The 27,492-nt window shown below is 35.1% G+C and overlaps 3 protein-coding genes across 5 annotated transcripts in view; 2 read left to right on the top strand and 1 right to left on the bottom strand.

Annotated features, from left to right (window-relative positions):
* On the bottom strand, positions 1 to 26,922 carry LOC135721100 (uncharacterized). Of its 3 annotated transcripts, XR_010521414.1 has the most exons (9): positions 26,815 to 26,922; positions 24,997 to 25,293; positions 24,508 to 24,771; positions 19,367 to 19,672; positions 16,442 to 16,519; positions 15,487 to 15,544; positions 13,997 to 14,115; positions 1,130 to 1,194; positions 1 to 982 (listed from the first exon to the last, which is right to left on the bottom strand). XR_010521414.1 is itself a non-coding variant. In XM_065243245.1 (7 exons), the coding sequence occupies exons 1-6, from the start codon at positions 26,858 to 26,860 to the stop codon at positions 15,522 to 15,524; spliced, it is 1,014 nt and encodes a 337-aa protein (XP_065099317.1). In that variant the 5' UTR covers positions 26,861 to 26,922; the 3' UTR covers positions 12,318 to 14,115; positions 15,487 to 15,521. The 3 variants fall into 3 exon arrangements, 1 of the variants encoding a protein (XP_065099317.1); XR_012335943.1 differs by having other exon boundaries at positions 1 to 1,194; XM_065243245.1 differs by lacking the exons at positions 1 to 982; positions 1,130 to 1,194 and having other exon boundaries at positions 12,318 to 14,115.
* Positions 1,696 to 27,492, top strand: part of LOC135721114 (uncharacterized) — a 209,157-nt gene continuing 183,360 nt past the window's right edge. The window contains exon 1 of the mRNA XM_073813628.1: positions 1,696 to 1,762. Within this exon, the coding sequence (XP_073669729.1) occupies positions 1,696 to 1,762 (67 nt within the window). The remainder of the gene's footprint in view (positions 1,763 to 27,492) is intronic.
* On the top strand, positions 3,999 to 14,561 carry LOC135721101 (uncharacterized). Its single transcript, XM_065243247.2, has 5 exons — positions 3,999 to 5,345; positions 5,879 to 9,758; positions 11,583 to 11,912; positions 12,021 to 12,302; positions 14,018 to 14,561. Exons 2-5 carry the CDS (start codon positions 9,716 to 9,718, stop codon positions 14,191 to 14,193), a joined length of 831 nt encoding a protein of 276 aa, XP_065099319.1. The 5' UTR covers positions 3,999 to 5,345; positions 5,879 to 9,715; the 3' UTR covers positions 14,194 to 14,561.

A 27,492-nucleotide genomic window follows, 5' to 3' on the forward strand; every position in this document is an offset into this window, starting at 1 on the left:
CAGTGCAGGTCTTCCAGCAACACATTTTCTTGCTTGGCATTGTGGTAAATGATGCAACATGACGTCACCTCCCCGTGATGATGAGATCTTCAGTCTTTCATTGAATCTCTTATCAACAGATAACACAATGTCCCTTTGGATAAAAGCGTCTAATGTCTAAATGTAAAATGTAAAGTCCATAATTCCCTTATTTGGGTGGGAGCAAAAATGCAGTGTTTTGTGTGTGTGTGTACCTTTAAATGCAAATGATCTGTTGCTCTCATCGCTCTTACTAAAATAGATGCTTTGGTTAAAATAGATCTGATTTCACAAAGAAGGACATAAAAAATAGCAGACAAGGTCCAAGTCACTAAAGGCAGGAACTATGGTAATACAAGACTGTCAGTCAGCAGCCGTGGGCGGGGCTTTAGCAGTGTGACATCACATTGACAAGAGAAAATTAAAACAGCATGTCTAATGATACTGCCTTGGTTTTGGGATTAAAAATGAAGGACTGAATAGATTTTTTATATTGTAGGGTGGTTGTGTTCACACATTGCCAACACATATCTCCAAACACCTTGGATTTAAATGTGGATTTTGTAGAATAGGTGCCCTTTAATAACCTTTGATGGAAATATTTAAATCTCAATTCTTAATAACTGCACCCTTGATAAAAATGAAGTACAACAAAACAAGTGGCTCCAGAAGATTTTCCTCAATGACTCATTATGAACAAAAGCTCTGCAATGCTAGTAATCCAAACTAACAACATTGATAATTACTAATGAATTACTAAGAAATATGAGTTGTGAATGAATAAATGTAAATGTAAATCTCTCATCATCGGATAACATGATGCTCCCAGGCTTTCCATTGATACCTCCAACAAAAGTGTTTTCAGATCCATAATACCATCTGAACAGATCATCTTTCTGTTTGACAATATCAATGTGTATCACAGATTCATCCCTGACACTGACTCTACTTCAACTGTAAACATCTGCAGACACAAACAGATTCACAAAACAAAAAAGTTTATGAATGCACATATGTGGGGAAAGCTATAAATATAAAAAGGTATAAATATAATTGTGAGTTAAAAGTTAAACCCCATAATAGTTTTGTCATTTAATTTTTAAGTACATACATGTATATTTGTAGTATACAGCTATGCGATGGGTGTCGAAAAACCAAAAGCCTCCGGAGAAAACCCTAGAAGAAAAAACTAGTTAGTTCACACGAGGTTTTAACAGTATTATGTTGTGTTGTACTCATGGGCGTAGATTTAGGGTGGGACGCTAGGGACATGTCCCTAGCAATATTCAGGGAAGACTGAATTGTCCCTAGCAATAATTTCGACCAAACAATGAATCTGTATTTATATATAACCACTAATGTCCTTCTTATTCTTGTGTTTTCTATTTTTTACTTATTATATATTTTTTCAGGAATCATTTAAATGAGATTAGAAATCTTTTGCAATCCCGTTCTGTAAAAATGACGCTCTATGTGGTACACAAACGGTTAACAGCTTTCGTTCTCTGCAATGCCCGCCTCCGTAACTCACATCGCTAATATGATTGGCCTTGCATTTCTTTAGTCCCCCCTCTCTGATCACATTGCTAATATGATTGGATTAGCATTTCTTGAGTCCCGCCTCTCTAAATCACATCACTTTATGGGCTTGTCTTTACTCGCTACGTGTGATATAGGATGGTTTCACTTTGTACAACGCGCCAAAGTTCACTCAAAAAGACGCGCGTGATTATTCGGGCTACAGGTGAGTGAGGAAGAAAGTATTATTATACCCGCTGTAACTGTTTCATTCACAAAATACGGAACAAGTTGTGTCACATAATGATTCAAGAAAAGTGTTTTCACCAATACACGACAATCCCATGTTAACCTTGCAAACTTTTGTCAACCTTTTATAAATGGGGTAGCAAGGTTATTTAGGGGGTCCCTAATCCATGAAAGAAAATAACCCCAACATGGTAAAAACATGAATTCATGTCATGATTGCTGAATACTTTACATTACTGCACTGTGGTCATTACTTGCACAGATGTAGACATAATGTAAGGTTGCATTTTAAACTTAAAATTATTTTTTTTCACACTGATTTACTGTCTGTTAATGAAAAGAAGATTTAATGTGAACTACAGAAACGTTAATAAACGTTCAGGAAACAGCATGATATACCATCTTCAACACTGGGATTTTTTTGGCAAAATTAAATTAAGAATTAAATATTAATTGCATATTCTTCATTGTTATAAAGTAAATATGGTTATATCTTACAATGTGATTTTCTTTTTTTTGACAAAGACTTAAACAGTTACTGTTTATTAGGCTCTAGGACATAACGAATTGTTTATTATAAATTTGGGATGGCCGGGGGTGGCGAGTCAGATGTTACTGAGTAAAGTGCATACTGAGTTGTCTGTTGTTTGTGTCAAGTAAACGGTGATAAACAGTTTTTGCAATGCAACCATTTTATTTATGTCCCCACCAATGCCAGAATCAAACCTACGCCCTTGGTTGTACTGTTTGGTACGGAGTTGGAGAAAATGACGCTGGCTGAATAAAAGAACCCAACCAAATCACATGCTTGTTATTTCCTTCAAGTGTGCTATTCAATTCAAATTTATTATTTCAATTCAATATATGTTGCCAGTAGTAAATAAATAAATAAAGTTGCTTGCTTGCTAGTGCTGTGTATTGAGTTCATTGCTGCAAACATGAATGAAAGATCACTGCGAGTTTAACCACTATGATTTTTAGTAAATCTATGGTAATAGAATCAAGTTGCCAAAAACATGGTTAGTCCACTTTTACTATAATAATAATAACAACCATTTAAAATTAATTTAAGGTTATTCCTGAGAGTGATAATAATTTCTTACAGTATTGTATAAAATATGAGTTGTTTCTTACTATGACAAATGTTTCACTTATATATAATGTTTAGTATCCAGAACCACACATTAAACATCTGTTTTATAATCATAATTTTTATTAAAAATGATCAAATTTATCCCGATAATCATCAGTTTAAAATCATCTGGGATAAAATCATCAGTCAGATGCTCTTTATGTTAAATGTAATGATTGATACTACAGGTGTTAAAGCTCTTATGTGATAAACTGCTTGTATTTATCTTCATTTTTAAATCTCTTTAAATCTATATATAGCATTATCATAAATGTTATAACAAAAATTAAACTCAGTAAATCAAACAACATTAAACATTAAACTCATGATGGCACAAAGTGTTTGTGGTAATAAAATCACAGTTTAACCAAGAAAACATACTGGACCTAAACATTAAGTGTGAAACAGGACACCAGACAAGCTGTGAAAACAAAACTGACCTCAAACCTGTAGACTAAAATAAAGATGAGAAGTTGATTCATCTCAGTTCTTCATTTGATCTTTAACTCACAGCTGTTTGTCTACTGAAGCTCATGAGATTCCTGCCTTCAGATATTCTTAAGTTAATCCTTATTAAGTTAATCAAGTTAATCAAATCCAAATTTGATTAAAGTTTATTTTGTGTGTGTACTTTTACAGGCATTTATTTTATTTAATAAAAATATGTATTATATTTCAGATTAAGTTACTGCCTAATGCATTCATTTAATCTGTCCATTTTTAAAAAGTAAAAAAATATTTTTTGTTGAATCAACCACAATTAAAAAGTCATTTAACTCACTATTATTTATCTTGACTATATGAGTTGTTATAAGATGAGTTGTTATAACTTATAAATTAAGTTGACTTTTTTTAACAATATTTTATAAGTTGTAGCAACTAATCTCTTGTCAAGATAAATAATAACTAATATTATTATTAATTAATATATATATATACACATTTTTAACCGATGCATTATGTTAGAAACGATGCATCGCGATGCAAATGCTAATTTATATCCGAAGCACAGTTTTGAAACCGATGCATCACATTGTTAACCTTTTATGCAAATGCACCGAGAGAATTGGGGAATCTTCACATTTTTACAACCTATCATATAGATAATTTATTATAACATGTTAAAATTGCCACTTTATAGGTGTGAGCTTTTGTGTGTGTCCTGTTAAATGCAAATAAGTTGATCACTAAATGTCAGTGCTGTGGTTGGATGGTACAGATTAAGGGGCAGTATTATTATAATAAGATCCCCCTCTGACATCACAAGGGGAGCCAAATTTCATTGAGCTATTTTTTTCACATGTTGCTAAGAGAATGGTTTGAAAAACTAAGTTACTTGGTTGATCTTTATCACATTTTTATCACATTTTCTAGGTCTCTCCATAGCATATCATAATTGTTCACAACATCAAAGAAAACAGTAAATACACTTTATTATCTTTCTTCTGATTCCAGGCGTGTCTTAACATATCATAGCATTATGAACAACTGATCACTTCAACCATTATTAGCACAAATTCATTGTTATTCACCGTTAGCACATCTTGCTTTGTCACATTCTGTTCACATCTTTCAATATGTTTATCTCTATTTTCTTTATTTCTTGCTTTATTAACATATTTTTCCCTTGATTTCTTCACTGTTATGGTATACAGAGGGGAATGACACAGGAGTAAAAGCAGATATGGTTGTTTATTTAAAACATTGTCTGATAGGTTCATATGGCAGTGTAGGTGATTGCAGATGGTAATGTAGACAGATGATGATGATGACAAGCAAATCACGTATTGACAGAAACAGATAACAAATAAGACATTCCTTATATTCAAACAGTTGAAGACAATGGCGAAGATGAAGATGACATTACATGTGACCATGTGTTTAAAAAAGAATCTAAAGACAATCTACAAACAATAGATTTACTATTTACTATTGGTATATAGACATAATTTTAAAATAATTTAAATTCAAGTGCAAAATCTTCATCTTAAATACCTTAAAAATGTTATTATAATTCTGGATGGCTTGGACCACTGCAACAAATTTTTATGAGTTTTAATTAATGGTAAGCCAAATGAAGAAGCGAAAAAAAGTACACCCACACAGCATCACAAACAGAAGTGTGAAGTTTAGTATGCGTGACTCTGTACTATGTATGAAGGGCATCTGTTCCTGTTAACATCAATCTCACTGTCTGACTTTATCTCTGCACAAAACAATCAAATAAAAATTCTGTTGTCTGTTGTGAATTATAGTTAATAACAATATGTCAAGAAGAAATGTGAAAATACAGGAATATATTTGGGGACTGGAGACTCATTTTAATGTATTGAGTTACAGAAAACATGTTTGTGTTTTTCCTGTCTAGATATGTGACTCGACTAAATTCATTTCCACTGAATGTGATTTTATTTCATGTGTGATGTGGGTTTATGAAAGCCTGGCTCCGCCCTCCTACGTGCTTCCGCTTATTTTTCATTTCGCTTCAGCAGTACGTCTGGGACTGCTCTATAGAGTTTCGTTTTCTCCTGCAAAAATCTGCAGGACCAATCAGCGAACAGATGGGGGTGGCTAAGAACGATGACGTTGAGGTCGTGCGTCAGTTTGAGTTGTAGTTCAGTAATGGCAGTGGAGAAAGACGTGAGAAAATCTATTCGGTCCGTTTTTGCAAAACTGCCGAATATACAGAAGTTAAAGCCGGAGCAAGAACCAGGTTTGCTAACTTTTGTTTGTCTGATTATTCTGACTTGTTGTTTCCGGACGGTTTCGGTGCATGATATACGTCACGACCACACGTTAGCGATTGGCTTTGGCAGATCCTGAGTGACTCTGGGCAGATCCAATAGTTTTAAACTTCAACAATGGACCCTCCTTAACGGAAGTAACGCTTTGCAATGGAGCGTGGCCAGACTCTCTGTACAAATGAAATGAATGTACGAGAGTCTGGTTATACCAGGCTAGGTTTATGAAGGTTTTAGAAATTAACTGTTCTTAAAACCTATCTGTTTGATTTGTGTAAAACCTCCTGTGGTTGATATTGGTAAAAAATGTCTCAATATATTGGCTAAAAGGTTGCAGTTATGTAACTCTCTATATTATATCGCAGCTATATGGCTTCTGTATTATTTTAAAAGTTCAAATTGTGCGGAACACGTGACTTATCAAATCGCACGTTGGGTTAAGCAGAGTAAAGCGCATTCCCGGTCATATTTTTGCAATACAACAACAATACAATGAGAAACATGCAATTAAACAAAACTATACAATTTTTACACAGTCAACAAGCCAGAGTTGATAATAAATAAGCTTTCCGCCAACTGACATTCCCAAAAAATAGAAGTCCAAAAAAAACGAGCTGCAGAATAAACAATTCTATTAAAATTGTTTCTAATATAGCTATTTGTGACTCTGTTTTGCAATATTTTTCAATTGAATTTTAATTGAATAATTACATTTTAGCAAAAATGCAAGAAAAACACCCATTTGTATAAACAAATGATTTGGAAAACGAATGCCATATACTATCTTTATTCTTTAGATATAGAATAATCCAACTTATTTTAAATACCTTGTTTAATGTGTCATAACTCAGTACTTCTAAGCCACCGTGATCTTTGAAATTACACTGTAAAAAATTGCTGTTAAAAAACAGCCAAATTTAACAGTATGATTCTGTTTTTTAACAAAAACAGAAGTATACTGTTAAATTCTGCATTCTGTAAAAAAACAGTTTTCAGAATAATGTGAATTTACAGCCCTGAGAGTCCACCGTTAAAGACTGCGTCCCAAATCACACCCTACACCCTCATTCACTATTCCCTACATTAGTTTCCTAATGATCCACCTGAAATCAACCGTGTGTCTCAATTCGTTCCCTAGCTCCCGAGGTCGTGAATCAGTATATCGTGTACACAGGTTCGGCCACTGGTAAGGACCCTAGCTCACTTCACATTGGGACAATGTTCACTTATTTTTCTGTCACGTGGCTGCTTAGCGCGTTGTGATTATTCACAGCTGTTACTCATCAACAACCGGCAAAACCAACATCTCTCTGACTTAATTTTAAAAAACAGTACATTGTGGAAAATGCTGTCATTATTCTCTTACATATCGGTGCATAAAATTGGAGGCATATAATTACATTTTAAATGTAATAAATATATTTACAATTTTAAATAAATATTATTATTTTAAATATTGAGTAGATTGTGGTCCCTTACTGTGTAGCAATGTGTGTTTATATTTACAACTAAAACAAACGTTTGTCTTTATAAAAGTTCTGTAACATTTCATAAAGTTTATTGAGTTGGATCACATGATGTTCGGGTGGCGAGCGTCAGAAAAGGTCACGTGATTTCCGGTTAGGGAACATAGGGAACATCGATGCTCACTGGTTTTTGCGTTGCATTGTGGGAATTTTTAGGGAACGAACGTTCCAGTGCACTGAACGGATTTTGCGATTGAGACAGCCCTTAAAATGGCCGACTCCCTGATCAGTGCCCTGACTACTGAACAAGGGAGCTGATTGAGACACACGGCAAGTCAATGAGTTCAAGTACTGAAGCATTAATGATGGACACCTGCTGCTAATAAACAGAATCACTAAAGAAAAGAGAAATAAAAAGAGAAGATATGAGCATAAATACTTACAGACACAAAGACTTAAATGAACATCAACTGAAAATAACAGAACACATTAAATCTCTCCATATATCACCAGAGGAGAATTAAACATTTACACAAACACCATTACCATCTTCACTTATAAACCACTTTGACTTTATTTCTGTTATACATTTACAAAAGTTCTTACTGAGAACAAACAGGTGTTTACTAGACTTTACAAGCATTTTCTTTAAAGTCACCATTATTGTGATCACTGTTTTCATTAGTTGGGCTCTTGACCTGGTTTTCAGTTTGGTTGCTGTAACTGTGTCTTTATGATGCATGTTTGTTATGGCAAAGAAAACTAAGAGATGATAGAGTCTTGTAAGTGAAGATGTTAATATTGTTTGTGGAGTTGTTTGATGATCTTCTTGTGAGATCTTAGAAAATCTGAGTAAGTTTGAGTCTCATCTAAGTCTGTAAATTGAGTTTCTGCTTGTTTTCTCTTTAATTCGGTTCTTGTTCATCTTTCATTCAGTGATTGTGTTTGTTAACAGCAGCTGTTCATCATTAACTCAATCATCACTTCATTATCTCATTAACTTCAACATTGGCTCTGTTTCTTTTACTCTTTGTAGTGTGGACACATTAAGCAGTGTTCTTTTGACACCAAGGATTTTGCGATGGGGTTTAAAGGGTTAAATGTGTAAGATATAAAAACACAGAATGCTAATGTTTTTTAACAGTCCGAAGGAGACCGTAAAAAAACATTATCTTACTGGCAACCAAGCTGCCAGTTGATTACCGTTATTTAACAGAATGTGCTGTTAAAAAACAGAAAACTTAACAGTCAAATTTGCATACAGAAATATGTTAATTTCACACAGACATTGGAGAAAAGTCCTTGTATTTTCTTTTTTTTATTATGTTAACTTAAAAACTGATCAGGGGATTTACACAAGATGATAATGTGAGAGATTTCTTAGTGTTTAATGTTTTGTTTTGTCAGGATTTGGCTCAGTTTTTGGGTTACCATTGTGCTGAAGAGTAGTGTGGTTGTTTAGGTCAAGGATGGGCAGTAGATCATTGATGTTATGCTGCCTGTTGTTTTATTTTAAAGCAGTAACTTTGTAGTTTGCTCGTGATGAACTACATGAGATTTGTGTGAAAGTTTAAATGTTTGGAGTTTAATTTTAGGAGTAATATTTGTGTTCAATGGACTCAAATGAATTAAGTTCACAATACTAACACCACCATTTAAATATATATAAACTTGAATGGATCCTGCAATTGGTTTCCTAAATGAAATGAGTTTCTTTCAGGGCATTATAACATTAACATACTGTTAAAATAGGGGAGCTGTAAATTAACGGAAGCAGAACAGCTGTAATTTAGAATACGGTAATTAAACCGTAAAATTACGGTTCACTGCTGGAACCCCAGCTGCCAGTACTTTATCGTAAAATTACGGCGAAATTTTTTACAGTGTACATAAGATTTCTTTTTTTAGATATTGTGGTTTATTTCTCCAAATAAACTGAAAAAGCATTTGATCTAATTTTGTTACTGATCTAGAAATCCCTTCAGCTTTTGACAATAATACCCATCCCTTTGCATCCAAATATTAAACCTCTAACTAATTTTAATTGGGTTAAAATTTTAATTATTCCATAAATGTTCATCTTTACAAATCAATTCACTGCCTTAAAGATTTCATTTCTGTCTTTTAAAAAACAAAGTGGTGTCGTCTGCAAACTGGCACAATTGCTTTAAATAAAAAAACTGTGCTCTATAGTTTCTAATGCCTTGTGAAAATCGATAAATAAAATAAAACTATTATCTAAAATATATTCATTATAGTCTACCATATCTAGAACCAGTCTAATGTTTTTACTAATGTATTTAAATCCTTTTTCCATTCTTTTGGCAAATATAAACGCAAACATTTTTGCATCATTGTTTAATAAACTGATGGGTCTCCAATTCTCCAAATGAAAATAATTTTTGTTTAGCTTTGGAATTAGGGTAATGACACTTTTTTTTAAAGAAGTGGGCAATTCAGCAAAGCCTCTATGTACTGACTTTTTCCTTTTCTCAGTCGAAACCTCAGTTGACACCCTTGGACACCCAGATAATGAAACACGATTGAAGACTTCATTACATTTGTGTCTTTGATATAAATAACTGTTGAATATGATCCATGCATTTATTCTGATGTGTTTTTGTCTTCTAGTGGGTAAGTGTATAATAAATGCATTTTATTATCTATAAATAAGCATATATGATATATAATAATAAATAATGTCAATTACTGATAGCACACGTAGACATATTGAAAATGATCGACATATTAAATATGTCTGCAAGATGTCTTTGATTAAGAATGTATGTAAAACAGCTCTTTCTAAGACGTTTCTCAGACGTTTTTACACACCATATGTTTTTCGGATCTCAACATCTTACAGACGTAGCTGTGCTAATCTGTGTTCTATATCAAGTTGTATGTTCAACAAAAATGTTGTTATTGTAAGTCTATTATTGAAACTATCATGAAACTATAGCCCTATTCGCACTGGATTAGTATTACTGGTGACCTCTAGTGATTTGTAATAATTGCGGAGGTTGTCTGTGATTGTAATCCTGTGCGAATCTGCCATGTAACTGTGGGTTCACACCAGATGCAAATTCACTGATTTTTCAAACGCGTCCTCGCGTGGGGCGATGCGAATGATGCGATATGGTTGGCGCATTTGCCACAAAAACACGCACTATTCGCCTCAAATGCATCTTCACCCAAATTGAATATTTTTATATTAATATATTGACATATATTTAAAAATGTATTTCAATGGCAAACAAATGCATTTCTAATTTGACATCTCAAAAATGTATTCTTTGCCAAAACAGTCTAGTCAGTCTCTCCTCATCCATGTTTGATGATTAGCCTAATATTCAGAATGTGCAGTCCATATGGCAAGTATATTTTTAAATATATTTAAAAATATAAAAAAATAAAAAGGCTAAAACAAATATATTTTGTAATGTTAACAAAAATATACTTTTCACCTATATTTTTGAAAAAAAGTATATAGGTGAAAAAGTATATTAAAAGTAAAAACATTTTAAAGCATTAAAGAATATAATATAAGGAAATATATTCACGTTGCATTGGAAGAAAAACTTTGTTTATGTTACGAACTCTTAAAAACCCTTTATTTTTAAAAGGTTCATTAAATGTATTTTTAACTCTAAAAATATACTTCATAAAGTTATCTTGTATTTAGCATGCATTTAAATATATTAAGACTTTCCATATGGGATGTAAAATTTGAAATTTTCTTTGCCTGAAATACATTTTGACATATATTTTTTAATACATGAAGGTTAAAACTAAATATATTTCCAAATATTAAATTAAATTGAGCATTACTTTTTACAAAATGTATGCATTATTTAGCAATATATTTTTGGACAAAAAATACAAATGTACAAATGTCGTCACTGGGACAGTACCCTTTCAAAAAGATAGGCTACACCTTTGAACCCATAAAATGCATATTAGTCCTTCAAATGTACATATTGGTAGTTCAAAGATACATATTTGTACCTAAATGGTACATATTTGGAACTTTTTTGAAGGGTTCTGCCCCAGTGACAGCTTTTGTATACCTTTATTTTTGACAGTGTATGGGTGTCATTATTTGAGATCTTTGAGTTTAGGCGGAGCTCCCAGGAACCGTTACTCAAATAGAATCTACTGACACTCGACGTGGCATCGCTTCACGGCTGATTAAGACAAAACTCCTAATTAAAATGTTAAAGGTAGCTTTTACCACGTGTCCTACCGTTGCGTGTAGGACAAGGTGTTACGCAAATCTTCAATATCCAGGAGAGAAGTCCGTAAATAAAATCACATGCTTTGCTTTCCCTGTGCGAACGGGTCACATGAAACTTAAATCTGGGGGAATTTCTAAATCAGACGAGGTCCCCAGATAATACTAATCCTGTGCGAATAGTACACTAATTTGTATCATGTTGGTTATGTAATCTTGTTCTTCAGGTGTGTTTGGTGATGAAGTGAAGTCAGTCCCAGTGTTTGATGGAGGTTCTGTTACTCTAAACACTGATATTAATGACATAAAGAGAGTTGATTTGATCGAGTGGAGATTCGAAACGATCCGCATCGCCAGAATCAAGAGATCTGATGATATCAATCCAAAATATGATGATAATAATGAGACTCAAAGATTTTGGCGCAAACTGAAGCTGAACAGTCAGACAGGAGATCTCATCATCACAAACATCACATCTGAACACACTGGACTTTATCAACTACGGGTTGTAATTCTTAGCGTAGAGACAATCAAGAGATTCAATCTTACATCTTATGGTGAGGTTATTACTGAAATACTTTTCATGTCGCAAATACATAATCATTTCAAGATGCACATTATTTTTGTATTTATTTGTATATTTCTTCTGATTTCATATATTGCAGCTCCTCTCTCCGTTCCTGTCATTACCAGCGTCATGTCACAGTGTTCACGTTTACATTGTGCCTTATTGTGTTCAGTGATGAATGTGAGAGATGTGAGTCTGTCCTGGTACGAAGGAAACAGTTTATTGTCCAGAATCAGTGTATCTAATCTCAACATCAGACTCTCTCTACCTCTGGAGGTGGATTATCAGGATAACAACACATACAGCTGTGTGGTGAACAATCACATCAGCAACCAGACAAAACATTTCTGCCTTGCTGATCTCTGTCAGCCGTGTTCAGGTCAGCAGTATGATGTTTGTTTTACCTGATCAACTACACCATTCAATTTTAGTCATCGTGTTTAAAGTACAGTTGCAGTTACATTTACATTTAGTTATAAATTGTTTTAAATATATGCATTCACTAAGAATTAAACACACAATACTGTTGCTAGCTCACTGCTTTACGACTTGAGAAATTATGGGTTTAAAGGTGCAGTGTGTAATTTGTAAAAAGACCTCTTGACAGAAATGCAAAATAATATAAAAAACTACATTATCAGGGGTGTATAAAGACCTTCCATGATGAACCGTTATGTGCTTATTACCTTAGAATGAAAATTTTTTATCTAAATACACCGAGGGTCCCCTTACATGAAAGTCGCCATTTTGTGCCGCCATTTTTCTACCGAAGCCCTTAACAGACAAACTGTGGGACAAAGTTGTATCCGACGATGACGTGATTGTCCAGTGGCGGTTACCGTAGCTTCTCTATGTGTTTCGCGAGGGGTGAGCAGTGGACTGAGTTGTTGGTTGCAATTCGCAAACTCACCACTAGATGTGGCTAAAATTTACACACTGCACCTTTAAACAGAGACAGTACAGCTTTTCAAAGTACATTAAAATAGAAAACCGTTTTAAAGGATTACTCCACCTTTCATAAAAAATCCTAATAATTTACTCACCCCCATGTCATCAAAGATATTTATGTCTTTCTTTGTTCAGTCGGGAATTATTTTTTTTTCTCAATTTAATAGATTTATTAAATTATTAATATTAATTTATTGGACTTCAACAGTTCAACAGTTACAAATTGTAGTTTTAACACAGCTTCAGGGGGCTCTTAACAATCCCAATCGATTCATAAGTGTCTTACCAGCGAAACAAACGTCTTTTTCGGCAAGATCAATAAAAAATGCATTTACGTATTACGTAATCATGTAGAAAGGTCTAAAGTAGTATCATTCCACATACAACAACATCTGAACGGTCCTCTTTCTCCACACTCGTAAACACTGGAGCGGTATTTTCACATACGTCATGCGTAATCTTTTCACGTGATTACATACAGTAATAATAGTGCGAGAAGTTGTGGTTAAAAAATGCACATTTTAAATTTTCCTTGGCGAAAATACACTGTAAAAAATTAGCTGTAATTATGCAGCTGGTTGCCAGTAACTTATTGTAGAAGATAAAGACAGAAAATGTTTCATGTTCATTTAATTTTGAACAAACTCTTGCCAGTACACTGCAAAAAATATTTTCAAGAAAAACATTTCTTATTATTTGTGTCTTGTTTTCAGTAAAAATATCAAAAAATTCTTAAATTCTTAGATATTTTTACTGAAAACAAGACAAAAATACTAAAAAAATTTTTCCTTGAAAATATATTTTTTTTTTGCAGTGTAAGTAACATAAATGTAAAATCTACAGTAAGTTGCTGGCAACCAGCTACAAGTATACTATAATTTCTAAATAATTTTTTTACAGTGTGGTTTTTCTAGATAAGACCCTTATGTATTGTTTGGGATTGTTTAGAGACCTTTATGGTCCACTAAAGTCCACAATATGGAGAAAAATCCTGGAATGATTTTCTTAAATAAATATATTTCTTCTCTACTGAAGAAAGAAAGACACAAACATCTGGGATAACATGGGGGTAAATAAATTATCAGGATTTTTTATGACGTGAAATATTCCTTTATGTAAGCCTACTAATTTTGTGTCTTTCCTCAGATGTCGTCCGCGCTAGTGATAGTGCTGAAGCTGTTCTGATACTGCTGATGGTCCAGTTGGCTGTCAGTGTTTTGATGGTTGTTGGTGCTGTTGTGGTTCTGGGTTATGACATTAAATCCAGAAGAGATGAACAGAAGAGAAAATCACAAACATCACCAGCAACATCTGATGAATGAGATTCTAAAACAACAATCAACTCAACAATATCACTATTCTTACCATCAGCTAGTTTATGGATTTATAAACAGTGTCTGTTTCTTATCATCACATCATCGACTACATTTACATGTACACCAATAATGTGATTATTTCCAATACTTAATCAGATGTTTACATGACTGAAGCTCCTGTTTACATGCAGTATTTATTTTCTGGTTGTTCGCTAATGATTGTGATTATTATTTACACACAGCCCAATGCAGAGCACAAAATATGAACTCACATATACTGTACACTGTTTAAATACTACTGTTAGACCTTTCTTTATTTGTAATGTTGTTCTTTTCAATTTTATATGCTTATAAATTCTTAATTTGTTATTTTATTTCACCCTCCACAGTTTTGCTAATCCGAAAATTATTCATTCCATGATGACTCCAAAAATGTAATGTAATCCGTTTAACCACTACTATTCTGTTAAATTATGTAATTTAAGAGTTGGCATTGAGGTCCACAGTACTTCACCAAGGTCCACTTAAGTTAAAATTTCTGGCCTCGCAAATGGTAAGGGTTTGAGTTAAGGGTAATTCGGAGTCTTTTAATTAAAACCAGGATCAGATGATTGTTGATCCGGGATCACATCTTACTTTGTTAAATCACAGCGACCCTAAAATGACAAGGGTGGGACTTAGCTAGGGAACCCCCCTTAAGGTTTGACATAATTCAAGGACAGCATGATTGCAATAAATACACAACTATTAGATGACTGCAGAACACAGTGATAATAATAAAATATTGCATATTTTTGCCATCAAATGTCAAAGTGTGGAAATACAGCGGCTCTCCTGATTTTGCCAAGTGGTTGATGTCCTCAGGGAAACAATTATGTTGACCCTGGAACAACATTTCAATCAGCCAATCAGATTTCAGAAATAAGATTATAGTTTGTTTTAAGTTTAAGCTTACAACCAAGATTAGCTGTTTCTAGAACATTGTTTTTCACTTATCATGTCTCTCTGATTTTAGGGTTTGGTTATGGTTAGGGTTGGGGTTTGGGGTAGGTTTAGGTTTTATTTAGAAAAAATTTGTTCTTGGGTCGACACAATATGTTGCCCTGAGGACATCAACCACTTGGCAAAATCAGTTCGAGCGAAATACAGCCTTGAAACTCCCGGACAATCGCTAGGCTACGCTCTATGTCCTCATTATAATAGTGTTAACTATGGTGTTCATAACAAAATTCCTTCACCTATTACACTAAAAATATATTTACTCACACAACTCAAAGAAATCTTAATTAGTTTTCCTACCTTAAGAATGATGCCTTTAGGACCTTCCCTGCCGTTTAGCACCTGAAGATTTGTTTTCCTAAAAATAATGCATACAACAATAATTTTAGAGATAACACAAAAGAACACAAAAGAACAAGAAAAAATCAAAAAATTAGTTTTCACCATGACAGAGGCATTCCTCTGAGCATGCAGTACGAGTAATATCAGATTAAAAAACTATTGTGAATGCCTAAATTAAAATTATTATTTTGGGTGTCAATGTGGAGAGAAAACCATAAAGGCATAAATGGACCTTCAAACAAAAAAAAACATGATTGTAGTTACATTTCATTACAGATGATTATACAGCTCTGTGGCTATCACTATTTTTAACAACCACTGTGAATTCACAATTAGCATGAATTTTCAATACAAGTCACATCATTAACAAGTGAAATACACAATGCATGTTTTATCAGGCGTCACATATAGGCATGCAAACAGCTTGTGTCGCTCTTGGTAAAATGTTGGACAGATCACAAGTAAAAGCAATTATGTTTTGAAGTGTCAAGCTGTTACCCCTCCATGCTTACAGCAAGCTGAAGGTGTGATTGTGCTCGCAGGAGCCCTATTGTACACCATAAGTTATTAAGAAAGAAAATAAGGAGATTGCTAAAGTAATACGTCTGTTAGTAAAAGAAAATGAGCCTTTATATTTTTAAAATTAAAATGATTCATTTTCATATTTCTGGTTTTGGTTAGAATCTTTTATATGTTTTTTTAATTTTATTTGTATATTTTAATATTTAATTTATTATTTGTGAAGTTAGTTTGTGTTTGACTCACCTCATTACATCACTCCATTACCTAATACACGCACACACGCACGCACAGATGCATAGACACACACACCTCTCAACACAGCTACACTAAACATTGCTATTAATGTTTTCCAGAACTCAAAAGTAATAAAGTTATTTAATATGTTACTTACTGTTTATCATGATTATGCCCAGCTCAATCACTCCTACTACTATTAATATTATACCAGCCGTCTTCCAGTGATTCTGTTCTGTAATGGTAAAAGACATTAATTAATTTAACTGCTTGTTATTCTGATCTAAATTAGAACATGATATGAATGTTATTCTGAGCATGTATTCCAGTTTTTTTTCCACTCAATAACAAGCATTTGTCCAACCAGATGTCACATTTTTAAAACTCTAATCACAATTAGGATGAGTAAGAGTAAGGGGCCCATGGAGAAGAGCAGGCCCAGTGAGAGATGCAGTGAGATGGGCAGAAGCTGTGAGAGATGCAGTAAGATGTGCAGGAGCAGTGAGATATACAGTGGGAGGTGCGGAAGCAGAAAGAGTGGAAGTGCGAGGTGCAAGGGCAGTGAGAGAATCAGTGAGAGGTGCAGTGAGAGGTGCAGGAGCAGTGAGTGATGCAGTGAGAGGAACAGGAACAGTAAGAGGTGCAGGAGCAGTGAGAGATGCAGTGAAAGGTGCAGTGAGAAGTGCAGGAGCAGTGAGTGATGCAGTGAGAGGTACAGGAACAGTAAGAGGTGCAGGAGCAGTGAGAGATGCAGTGAAAGGTGCAGTGAGAAGTGCAGGAGCAGTGAGTGATGCAGTGAGAGGTACAAGAACAGTAAGAGGTGCAGGAGCAGTGAGAGATGCAGTGAAAGGTGCAGTGAGAAGTGCAGGAACAGTGAGTGATGCAGTGAGAGGTACAGGAACAGTAAGAGGTGCAGGAGCAGTGAGAGATGCAGTGAAAGGTGCAGTGAGAAGTGCAGGAGCAGTGAGTGATGCAGTGAGAGGTACAAGAACAGTAAGAGGTGCAGGAGCAGTGAGAGATGCAGTGAAAGGTGCAGTGAGAAGTGCAGGAACAGTGAGTGATGCAGTGAGAGGTACAGGAACAGTAAGAGGTGCAGGAGCAGTGAGAGATGCAGTGAAAGGTGCAGTGAGAAGTGCAGGAGCAGTGATTGATGCAGTGAGAGGTACAGGAGCAGTGAGAGGTGCAGTGAAAGGTGCAGTGAGAGGTGAAGGAGCAGTGAGAGTCGCAGTGAGAGGTACAGGAACAGTAAGAGGTGCAGGAGCAGTGAGATGTAGTGAGAGGCTCCGTAATGCATGTTGCACACAGCAGCCAGACATTCTTTACGGTGAACAGCACTGATGATTAATAATTTTTTTCACTGAGCAGAAAAGATTAATCCCGAGGTCCGACCTGACTCGTTTGCTTATATTTTTGAACGGAACTCAGATTGATAGGGAACTTCCAGTGTCCAAGAGTGCTTTCATTGCTAGTCCATTGACATCATGTACATACTCCCCTACGGAGTCAAAATCACAACCCCCTTCTCTAGGAACATAACAAAACTGTGTACGTTTTGCTTTCCGAGTGGGACACACCGCGGTTTTGTGGTCCGGCTGCCAGTAGTAAAAACAAATCAAGTCTTAGTCTTTGACTGGACCCTGGGTGTTGTTAGACCGTTTAGCAGAACCCATTTCAGATCTAAAATTATGAAAACCACCCCGTACAGTACCTTTAAGTGATTGATTACTAGGACCTCCCTGGTGTGCATTCTGGTACTGCTGTGCCAACCTTGCCGCTGTCACACCAGTCTTTGGCTTGTGCTCTTTCACCCAGGTACGTGCTTTGTACGGTAGTAACAGAAGAAGCTGTTCCAGGATGATGACCTCCCCAATCTTCTCTTTGGATTGTTCCAGATCGCACCCATTGTCTATACAGATTCTTCAGCTGATTGTAAGGTGATTCTCCAGCTGGAACTGTAGAGGATCGAAATCACTACCGGTAGGTCTCTGAAGAGATGTTGAACTTCTCAAGCAGTGCGTTTTTCACAAAAGCATAGACCTCAGCCTCCTCCTCATCCATTGCTAGGTATGCCTCCAATGCTTGCCCTGTCAGCAACGGAACCAGGTGGAAACTCCATTCTTCCTCAGCCCACTTCCTGGTCTTGGCCAGACATTTGAATCGGCGAAGATTACACTCAATATCTTCCCCCTACTGGAAGCTCGGCATCTTTGGGTCAGCCCTCTGCATTGGCCCTCTCGACGCTGGACTGGTTGGAGGGTCTGGGTCGTCGATTGGTATGTGCCCCTTGGATCCCTTCCCCGGCCGGTGTCGGTAGCTTCATTCGTAAGCTATCAGTCTCAGCTAATCAAATCGCCTGCAGAATGGACTCCCCAAGGCCTCTGAGCTTCCACAGATAGCGCTCCTCTTTCTGTTCTTATGTGCCAAGGATTCTGCAGATTAGGGAGACCATTCCATCCCTCACTGTAGTGGAAGGTGTACTGGGCTTGAATGATGGTGGACTGGGCCTGGTGGAGCCTCTGGGAAGACTTGTTGCTCCTTCCACATCCTCCATAGTCTCAGCTGAATTCCAGGCCTCCTATATCAGCGTTGGATTATTTTTCTACATGTATTTTTTTGTTATTTCGTTGGTACTTTGTGATAGAGTCGAGAAAGGCGCATTATACATTTTTTTATTATTATTATTATTACATGCTGAAAATATTATTATTATTACATGTGTTTTCTGCATGTTGTGGAGTATGACTGGGAAAAGAGTTCCTGAATTTTTTAAAGTGTGGTCCCTGAATGCATTTTGTCCGAAAGCAGTGAAAAATGGTTCACAGTTTGGTCTACACGGACTTCTGTTTCGCTGATTTGAAAAATGTGCTTTTAGTATTGAACAATGCTTGTTAGCAACTGAAAAAATCTCATGTAATGTTTCTTCTTTATGAATATTATTTCTACAACAGTTTCTACTTAAGTTGTTTAGATCTTTATTGGTTTAGATGATGTTTTTCTGCTGAGATCTGTGTTGATTTAATGTAATATAAATAGATTAAAAACACACACTTTAAGACACTGATGCTGTATAAAAACCACTCACCATCAGTGACAGTAAGACTGAATCTCTTGTGAATGAAGCGATTGCTGTTGCTGATGTTTACATCATAGAGTCCAGTGTCTTCAATTTTGAGGTCATTGATAATGAGAGAGCCAAATAAATCAATATTGACTCTGTCACTGAATCTCTCATCAGGCTTGTGTAATGAGAGGGGACTGATTCTTCTGTACACTTTAGCTATGAGAGTGTTTTTAAACTTCCACTCGATTACATCATCTGCCTGTGTTTCATTATCAATGTTCAGAGTGATGGATTTTTCCTCCATCCCTGATTTTGACATCACTTTATCTGTTACAGAGACAAACACACAGAAAACAAAAGCATAAGCATTGCTCCGTCGAGTAGAAGTCACCGGTATCACTGCTCAGCACACGACAGTTTGTTTTATCAAGATGGTTTGACAAAAGAAGTGTGTTTTTGGATGTAAGGAGAAGAAAACCTTATTTAGCTTTTTAAGACAACAGTGGATGCAGATCATTTTTCATAGACAGCAACGTAATTGCAAATGGGTTTATGTTGTTCCCTCTCTGCATTTCAGACAGTTTTGCTTTACAAACAAGGCTCAGTTTGATGCCAGATTCCCACCTGTTTACAACGGATGAACTTTAAAAGACACTGTCCAGGAGTCGCAACCACAGGCGTAAGTAAATTAAAATCTTGCATTTTGTTTGCAATTGGCAAGTACGAGTATATGCAGCGCATGTGTTGTCAAACTAAAGTAGATGTTTTCTTAATTTGCTGGTGTTTTTTTCTATTTGCATGTCTTTTCTTTCTTTGCAGTACAATGACTCCTGTTTGCCACTGTACATTTCTGCTGCAACAAAGTTGATGTGTTTGGTGTATATTGACTGAATATTTCCAGAATAAACACATAGTTAGTGATTGCTTATCTATGATGTTAATCTTATTGTTAGTAAATCTGCCTGTGGAAAGCACAAATAATGATAATAATGGCTGAGGTGCTGCGCAAGTGGCAATTCTCCGCTACAGGTGTCAGCGTGCGTGTATGCTTTCCTTGTATGCTTGCTTGTATGCTTGTTTGATTATGCAGATTATGCAGACATTTGCCCTATAACATTACAGAAAAATAATTTAATTGCTTTACTGACCCTGATCCAGTTTGTGTAAAACATTTTAGGATTCAGCAAGAATTCAATACTCCTGGGAGTTCTAAAATTGTGAAATGTGTTATGTGTTTGTTTTTTGTGACGAACGCGCCGTGCTGACACTCCCACCCTAAATGCTGCCCATGTCTCCCACGCTGGGTACATCCCAATTCGAAGTCTGCATCCTCCGAAGGCCTTATTTAAAAAGCAATGACGTATCTTTCATTTCCCATATTATTGCTGTAATACTGTGCATGTTGCATGATGTAATTGCAGGCTACTGTTGCGTGTTCTTTACTTTACTTTACATATTCTACTTTAAATGTTTTTTCTTCTCATAATTACACCAATGTGTTTTTTTCCATTGGCAGCAATGACATTCCTCGTTCATCTACAGGGGTATCACCAGGTGTACGTTTAGTGACTTTAGTGACGCAAAAGCATGTCACAATGCAATTTTATTGTTATTCTGCGTTAATATGATCATGTTTAGAAAGGTGGTCCTCAGAATGTTTTAAACAGTCATTGGTGGGCCGTAAGTTGCAAAAGGTTGAGAACCTAGCACTATAATTGACCGCCTATAATTATGAGCTTTTAGTGCTATTTAGCACAATTTTTGGTGTTTAGATATTCACTGTTAGCAATTGATGTAATTTTTACAATAAATTGTACAACAAAATATTGTATTCATGTTTTTATTGTAAATGCGAATGCATGATGGGAAATGTATAGACAGTCATGTAATTTTATTGTAACTACACTGTAGAAGCATTATTTTACAGCCACGGCATAGTATTGTGGGATCGCTGCTGTTTGAATTGTGAAATTGCGCGGCGAACGGTACCATCGGCCATCAATCAACATTTTTGTAAGAAGGAACACCTCAGGTAAGAACCATGACTTATTTTCTATATTTATATGTATTCATTAATACCAGTTTCACAGCAAAATCCCCGGTGTTAAATAAACACTGTGGGTGTACATATAATCCACTCCCAGATGGGTGTGTAAAAAGAGTGGTGTTAAAAATATAACACTGATGCAGTGTTGAAGTTAATGAGATAATGAAGTGATGATTAAGACATTAATGGTGAACACCTGCTGGTCATTCTGTGTCAAATCAACTAAATTTTAGAACGTTCCCTGTCTTTAATTTTTTTATTTTGATGACTCTTTTTCTGGATAAAGTAATACTAAAATAATGCAGAAAGACAAAATATTCAAATGTAATAGATGAAATCCCCACAGTTAAATAAAAACTATCATCATCTCTGTTTGAAAACTAAAATTACAACTTGCTTGCAGAGTTACATGGATGATAGGTTTAACTTCTAAAGAACTGCTGTAAATCAGGTTAATAAAGTTAGTCACCATTGCTCCGATTAGTGTTTCCTTTAGTTGGGTACTTGGGTCTTGAAGTTTAGTGTTAGTTTTCTTCTGCTCATTGTGGCAGTGTGTTTATCAAACACATCTGTTAAAGCAGAGGAAGATGAGAGAAATGAAGTCTATAACTGTTACTATGTTAATTAGTATGAAAGTATAAGTCTTGGGATTCAATGATATCATAAAAAACTAATCACTGAATATAAGTGTTTCATTTATGTTCTGCCAACCCTGTGAAGCTCCCATGAAATCCAACAGTGCTGTAAAAGTCCACATACCCTGAAGAGTTAAATATTGTTTACCCAAATCTAATCTGTGGTGTAAATCAGACACACTGAGACATCAACAATCAGCCTATAAAACACAATCATGGTGACAATCAACAACAAAACATCATGCCACAATGCATGCTGGGTACCAGGATTGTAGAAAATTCATTCATAAATCCCATCATGCATTGCAACATGACAAAAATGTTGCAACTTTCTTACCATTAACTGTCACCATTGTTGAGCTTTGTATCAGAAATCATGAAGTCTCTCTTAAGCAAAAAACAACAACAAAAACACACTAAAGCATTACGGCAGTCTTATTCAATACAATGTCATTTGCATAGAGCTTTTTTATATGCATGTTTCTTCATAATTAATTTGTGATCAAATGTTTCAATGATTTGTAGAGTAGAATATAATAAAAATAAACTAAGAAGGTCTACATTCCTCTACATGAAGCAATGAACAAGTGGTCTAACTAAAACATTGTTGCTATTGCTAAAAGAGGAGAGTTAAATCAGTGGAGGTCAATGGACAAATGCCTAACTAAAGGAAACACTAATCACAGTAATGGTAACTTCAAATGAACTCAAAACAAGCACAAACTTAAGATTTAATGTGATACATTTTGTGATAAATGTCTATTTGACTTGTGAGACATCACGTCAGAAAGAAGATTTGTCTACTAAATCACGCGTGTGGATGCTGGAATAGTTGAGCACTTGTATTTTGTTCTGACAGCTGTTTAGAAGTTAAACTTATCCATTTAGAAAATAACTCTGCAAGTTATCATTTTATTTTCAAACAGAGATGCTGATAGAGAGGCAAACGTGAAAGATTGCAGCTTTTGGAGACATACACCCAACAGTATTCATCTATTGCATTTATTAATTTGTCTTTCTTTATTATTTTAGTATTTTCTCCAGAAAACGAGTCATCAAAATAAAAATTTAGAAACAGGAAAATGTCCAAAATGTAATTGATTTGAATGACCAGCAGGTGTTCACCATTAATGTTTTAATCATCACTTCATTATCTCATTAACTTTAACACTGATTCAGAGTTATATTTTTAACACCAGTCTTTCTTAACACCGATCTTGGTGTGGATTATATAAACACCAAATAGTGTTGATTTAACACTGGTAGAGTTAATTTAACACTGGGGATTTTTCAGGGACTCTTGAATTTATACAAAGGTATGTTTACACTGTTTACACACTAATAAAGAAAATAGATCCATCATTCTCATGACCTTTTTGTCCAGTATTGTTAGGCGCTATGATATATTTTATGCATTGATGTCAATAGACAGGTTTCCATCTATTTAAAAAAATTATGGTTAAGGGATTTAGCGAATAGTTTTGTACAAAGTGAAATTCAAGATACAGCACATACATGCATAAAATTACATTGGCTTTTACATTATATTTTTAAGAAAAACAATGTAATTCTAAAAGTTATGAATATTAAAAACATAGGCGTCATTTTCTTTTATGAGCAAGTAGGAACATTTTTATTTGTCATTATTTAAAACATGAAAACTTAAAAATAATCCTCTTTTCTCAGAGCTTTTTGTGGAATCAACTCCCAGACGGGCAGCAAAGCAGAGAAGAGGCATGGGCTTAACGCACCTGTTTCCACCTTGCTTAGAAAACTCCTGGACTTTGAGTTGATGGGCTAGTACCATGAACAACTTTCCCAGTTCAAGTCTGACTGGGCACCTTTGTTTCATATCACCATGTTCCCCCTGATGATAGGCTGTCTGGACGTGTAAAAGTGAGCTTCACTGAAACGTTTGTTTTGTGTTTGAAAAAACAAATTGTATAATTTTGTAATATGTGGTGATGCCCAGTTTGTTAATAAAAACAGAAAAGATACCTGTGTTGTGTGTTTGTAATTTGCTAATATGGGAAATTACTAAAGTATTTTAATATTCACAAATAACAGGATTTTACAGGAAATTACAGGAAATTCCTGGCAACTGAGTTGCATTAAATATAGATTAAATTGTAATAAACTACAGCATTTTGCTGTAATAATGCGACTACAATCACAGTACAAATGTTGTGTAAATACATTCCTTTATTGTCAAAGTAAACAGTACAAATCCTGTATATTATTGGCTGTAAATTTACTGCAATTAGTTGCCAGGAATTTCCTGTAAAATTACAATAAATTTTTAACAGTGTTGTTATTATTATGCTATACTAAAATCTTTTATTATTTTATGTAAGCTAAAAAAATAACTTGATTACTATATTCTGAATTCTGAAAACAATGTTCATAATGTGCAGCCGCAGCAATTGTTTAATTTTTCAGTAACAACATTGTTTACATTTATTTATTCATAAATAACTCACCGTTGATGTAAACATTGAATGTCCTGTGTAAAATCAAACTTCTGCCATCGATTTTAACTTCATATTCTCCAGACTTATCAGCTCTGATGTTTGTGATGTTTAGCTCTCCGGTCTGATGATTCACATTCATGTTTGAGAATATCCCGTTAGTTAAGTCTGTGCCATTAAACGTCCACACTTTCACATCATCTGGCTGTATTTGAACATCAGTGGGTAGAGAAAAAGAATCTCCTCCCTTCATCACAGACACTTTGTACACTTGATCTGTATCAACAACAAACACACAGAGAACAAACAAAAACTATTTTAAAACAGAACACTGTAAGAGACATTGGGTTTTTTGTTTTACCCCAAACTGGGTTATATTAGTTTAACCATGACCATAGATGTTGTGGAAACAATGTTTTTTTTTTGGGGGGGGGGGGTTAAAGTGCAGTAAAACATCTTGGGTACCTCTGTAACCCCAACTTAAAAATGTATACTACTCACCATTGACAGTAACAATGAAGTTCTTCTTTTCCTCTCTGCTGCCCATAAAATGCCATGTATAAACTCCAGTGTCTTTAATGCTGATGTTTCTGATGGTGAGAGATCCAGTCTGACGGTTCAACTCCAGTCTGCCATTTAATCTTTCATCGGTGTGTTTTGAATGGCTAGATCCTGCTATAATTTTGCCTTCAAACCACCACATTTGATCATTATCATTATTAATTACATATTGACTAGGCAGAGTGACATCATCTCCCATCATCATTGACACTGTAACATCATTAGCACCAAGAACATCTGCAGACACAAACATAAACAGTTTATTTTATCAAAGATATTCATTTTCTTTGCTTCCCTTTAAAATAACAAGACAGACTTATAAATTGTGTTAATGCTTTGATTTGAAATTGAATGTGTAATGTTTTCAATATATCAGAAATAAGGAAATGTTGTGGCTTTCAGTTATTTACTTTTTATTTTATTTTCTTTTTTGAGTGTGAAAACTGTGGCAGATGGTTCCATCAGGACTGTGTTGGAAATGTGCATGCGTTCCTTTGCCCAGAATGCATTTAAACTTGCGTTAACTTTTACCTCTACCCTTTTAATCTATCATCATCATTGTAGTCCTGCAAATTTTTTATATGGTGATATAGTATACAATTTAATGTTGTGCTCAAGTCTGAATTAGTATTATATACAGTTATTTAGTGATGCTTTGTACAGGTGTAAATATATTAAATTGTCTGTAAATCTTCTTGTGATATTAAAATGAAATGTGAATTTGGGTAACATTATTGCAATTCGGAATGAAACAGAGAGAGGTCACAGATTTCGGTAAGCTACTGTCTACCAGATTGTGTGTGTGACATTAAATAGCAACAGCCCTAAGTAAAAAAAAAAAACTAAACATTTGTGATGTTCTGGTATTTTAGAAACGCGTCATTTTAATCGGCGCGTTCGTTTTTCAGGACTGCTTCATTCATACGCAAGAATAGAGCGAGCAAGGGTCAAATGACGTCATCGCTTAGTGGGCGGTCACATAAATTGTTAGAAACTCCCTTGCCGCGCTCACGATATGTGCACGGGCGCCAGGCGCGGTCTCGCGTGAGCAATTGCTAAACAGCGACCTCTAGTCACAGATTTCGGCACAACACCTGTTCAAAACGAAACCGAAAGTGTCTAATACGCTTACGTAACCGATATGATTAACGGGTAAAAGAACAACCCCCTTTTAAATGTATATTTACGGAGCTGTTGAATGCTTTATTCTGATTGGTTGAGAAATGGTGCACGGGTGTTGATTATTTTTGTAAAACACACAAATGTCTTAAAATAACCACCAAAGCAATGTTTGTGGTGGAATAAGCGGAATATTTTTCTCCTGTCTTTTGAATAGTATACTCAGCTTCGTGTCCTGCCGCATTATCACATTGGGTATTATTTTAGAATAATTCAACGGCCCGTCGTCAATGATTCCTTACATATATGAAAGTGTTTTACAATTTTGAAGTAGAGTATTAATGTATTGATCATCTCATTAGAGATGTCTTATTTGTTATGGACTCGTCTGACGAGCCACACCACACCCACACGCTGGGAATACATTCATAAACCTCTTTACACCACCACCATAGATACAGAATTACATTTTGTAGTTATTTTTTTTATTATTATTTCCTAAATTAATTTTTAAGTATTATTTTAACACACCACCAGGATAAACAAGCTGATGTCTAACAGTATCTATCATTACTGTAGGCAACAAATGAGAAATGTGCATTTGTTAAATCAAAAAAGCAATAAATAAATCTCACTTACCAGCCAGTAGCAATGAAACACAGCAGAGGAGTAAAAGACATAACATGTTTATCTGCACTCAGTTGTCTGATGATTAGAGATGCTGGACTAGCGGTCTGATCCAGTCACGTGATCTTTAGAAGAAAGGATGCTGGGAATTTTATCACACTATTTAAAGGTGTCCAAATATAAACCGATACCAAAAGTGTCGCAAATATATATGTGTCTTGTAGGCACAACAAGATACTATAGATATAGATTAACAGGATAATTCTGTTTTACAAAAGATTATTTGTTAATGGAAATTATTATCTGTATTATATAAAGGTAAGAAAGAAATGTTTTTAATACCCTGAATGGATCATATATATGAAATTGTGATTTATTAATGTACAGGCTGTGGTTTGATGTTAGTGCTGTTCTCCTGTTGCAGATGACATCACTGGAGTGCTGTTTCCAGTGGTTAAAAGCATAGTTTATTGTTATCATGACAAGTAGACTTTCATTGTTCATGCTTTTAAACAGAACAAGCAAGAAACATGCAGTGCATATCCACTATTTTACATATATACAAAGTCCAATTTACGTCTTTTAGTTTGTAAACAGAATTAAAGCGCTGTATTTGAAAACTGTGCATGTGCCCAGATCTACAAGCTTTAAGACCCTGGGAAATCCCTGGGAGAAGTGACGTAAGAGGGA

Source organism: Paramisgurnus dabryanus, chromosome 24 (genome assembly GCF_030506205.2).
Source record: "Paramisgurnus dabryanus chromosome 24, PD_genome_1.1, whole genome shotgun sequence".
In the NCBI taxonomy this organism is placed as follows: Eukaryota; Metazoa; Chordata; class Actinopteri; order Cypriniformes; family Cobitidae; genus Paramisgurnus; species Paramisgurnus dabryanus.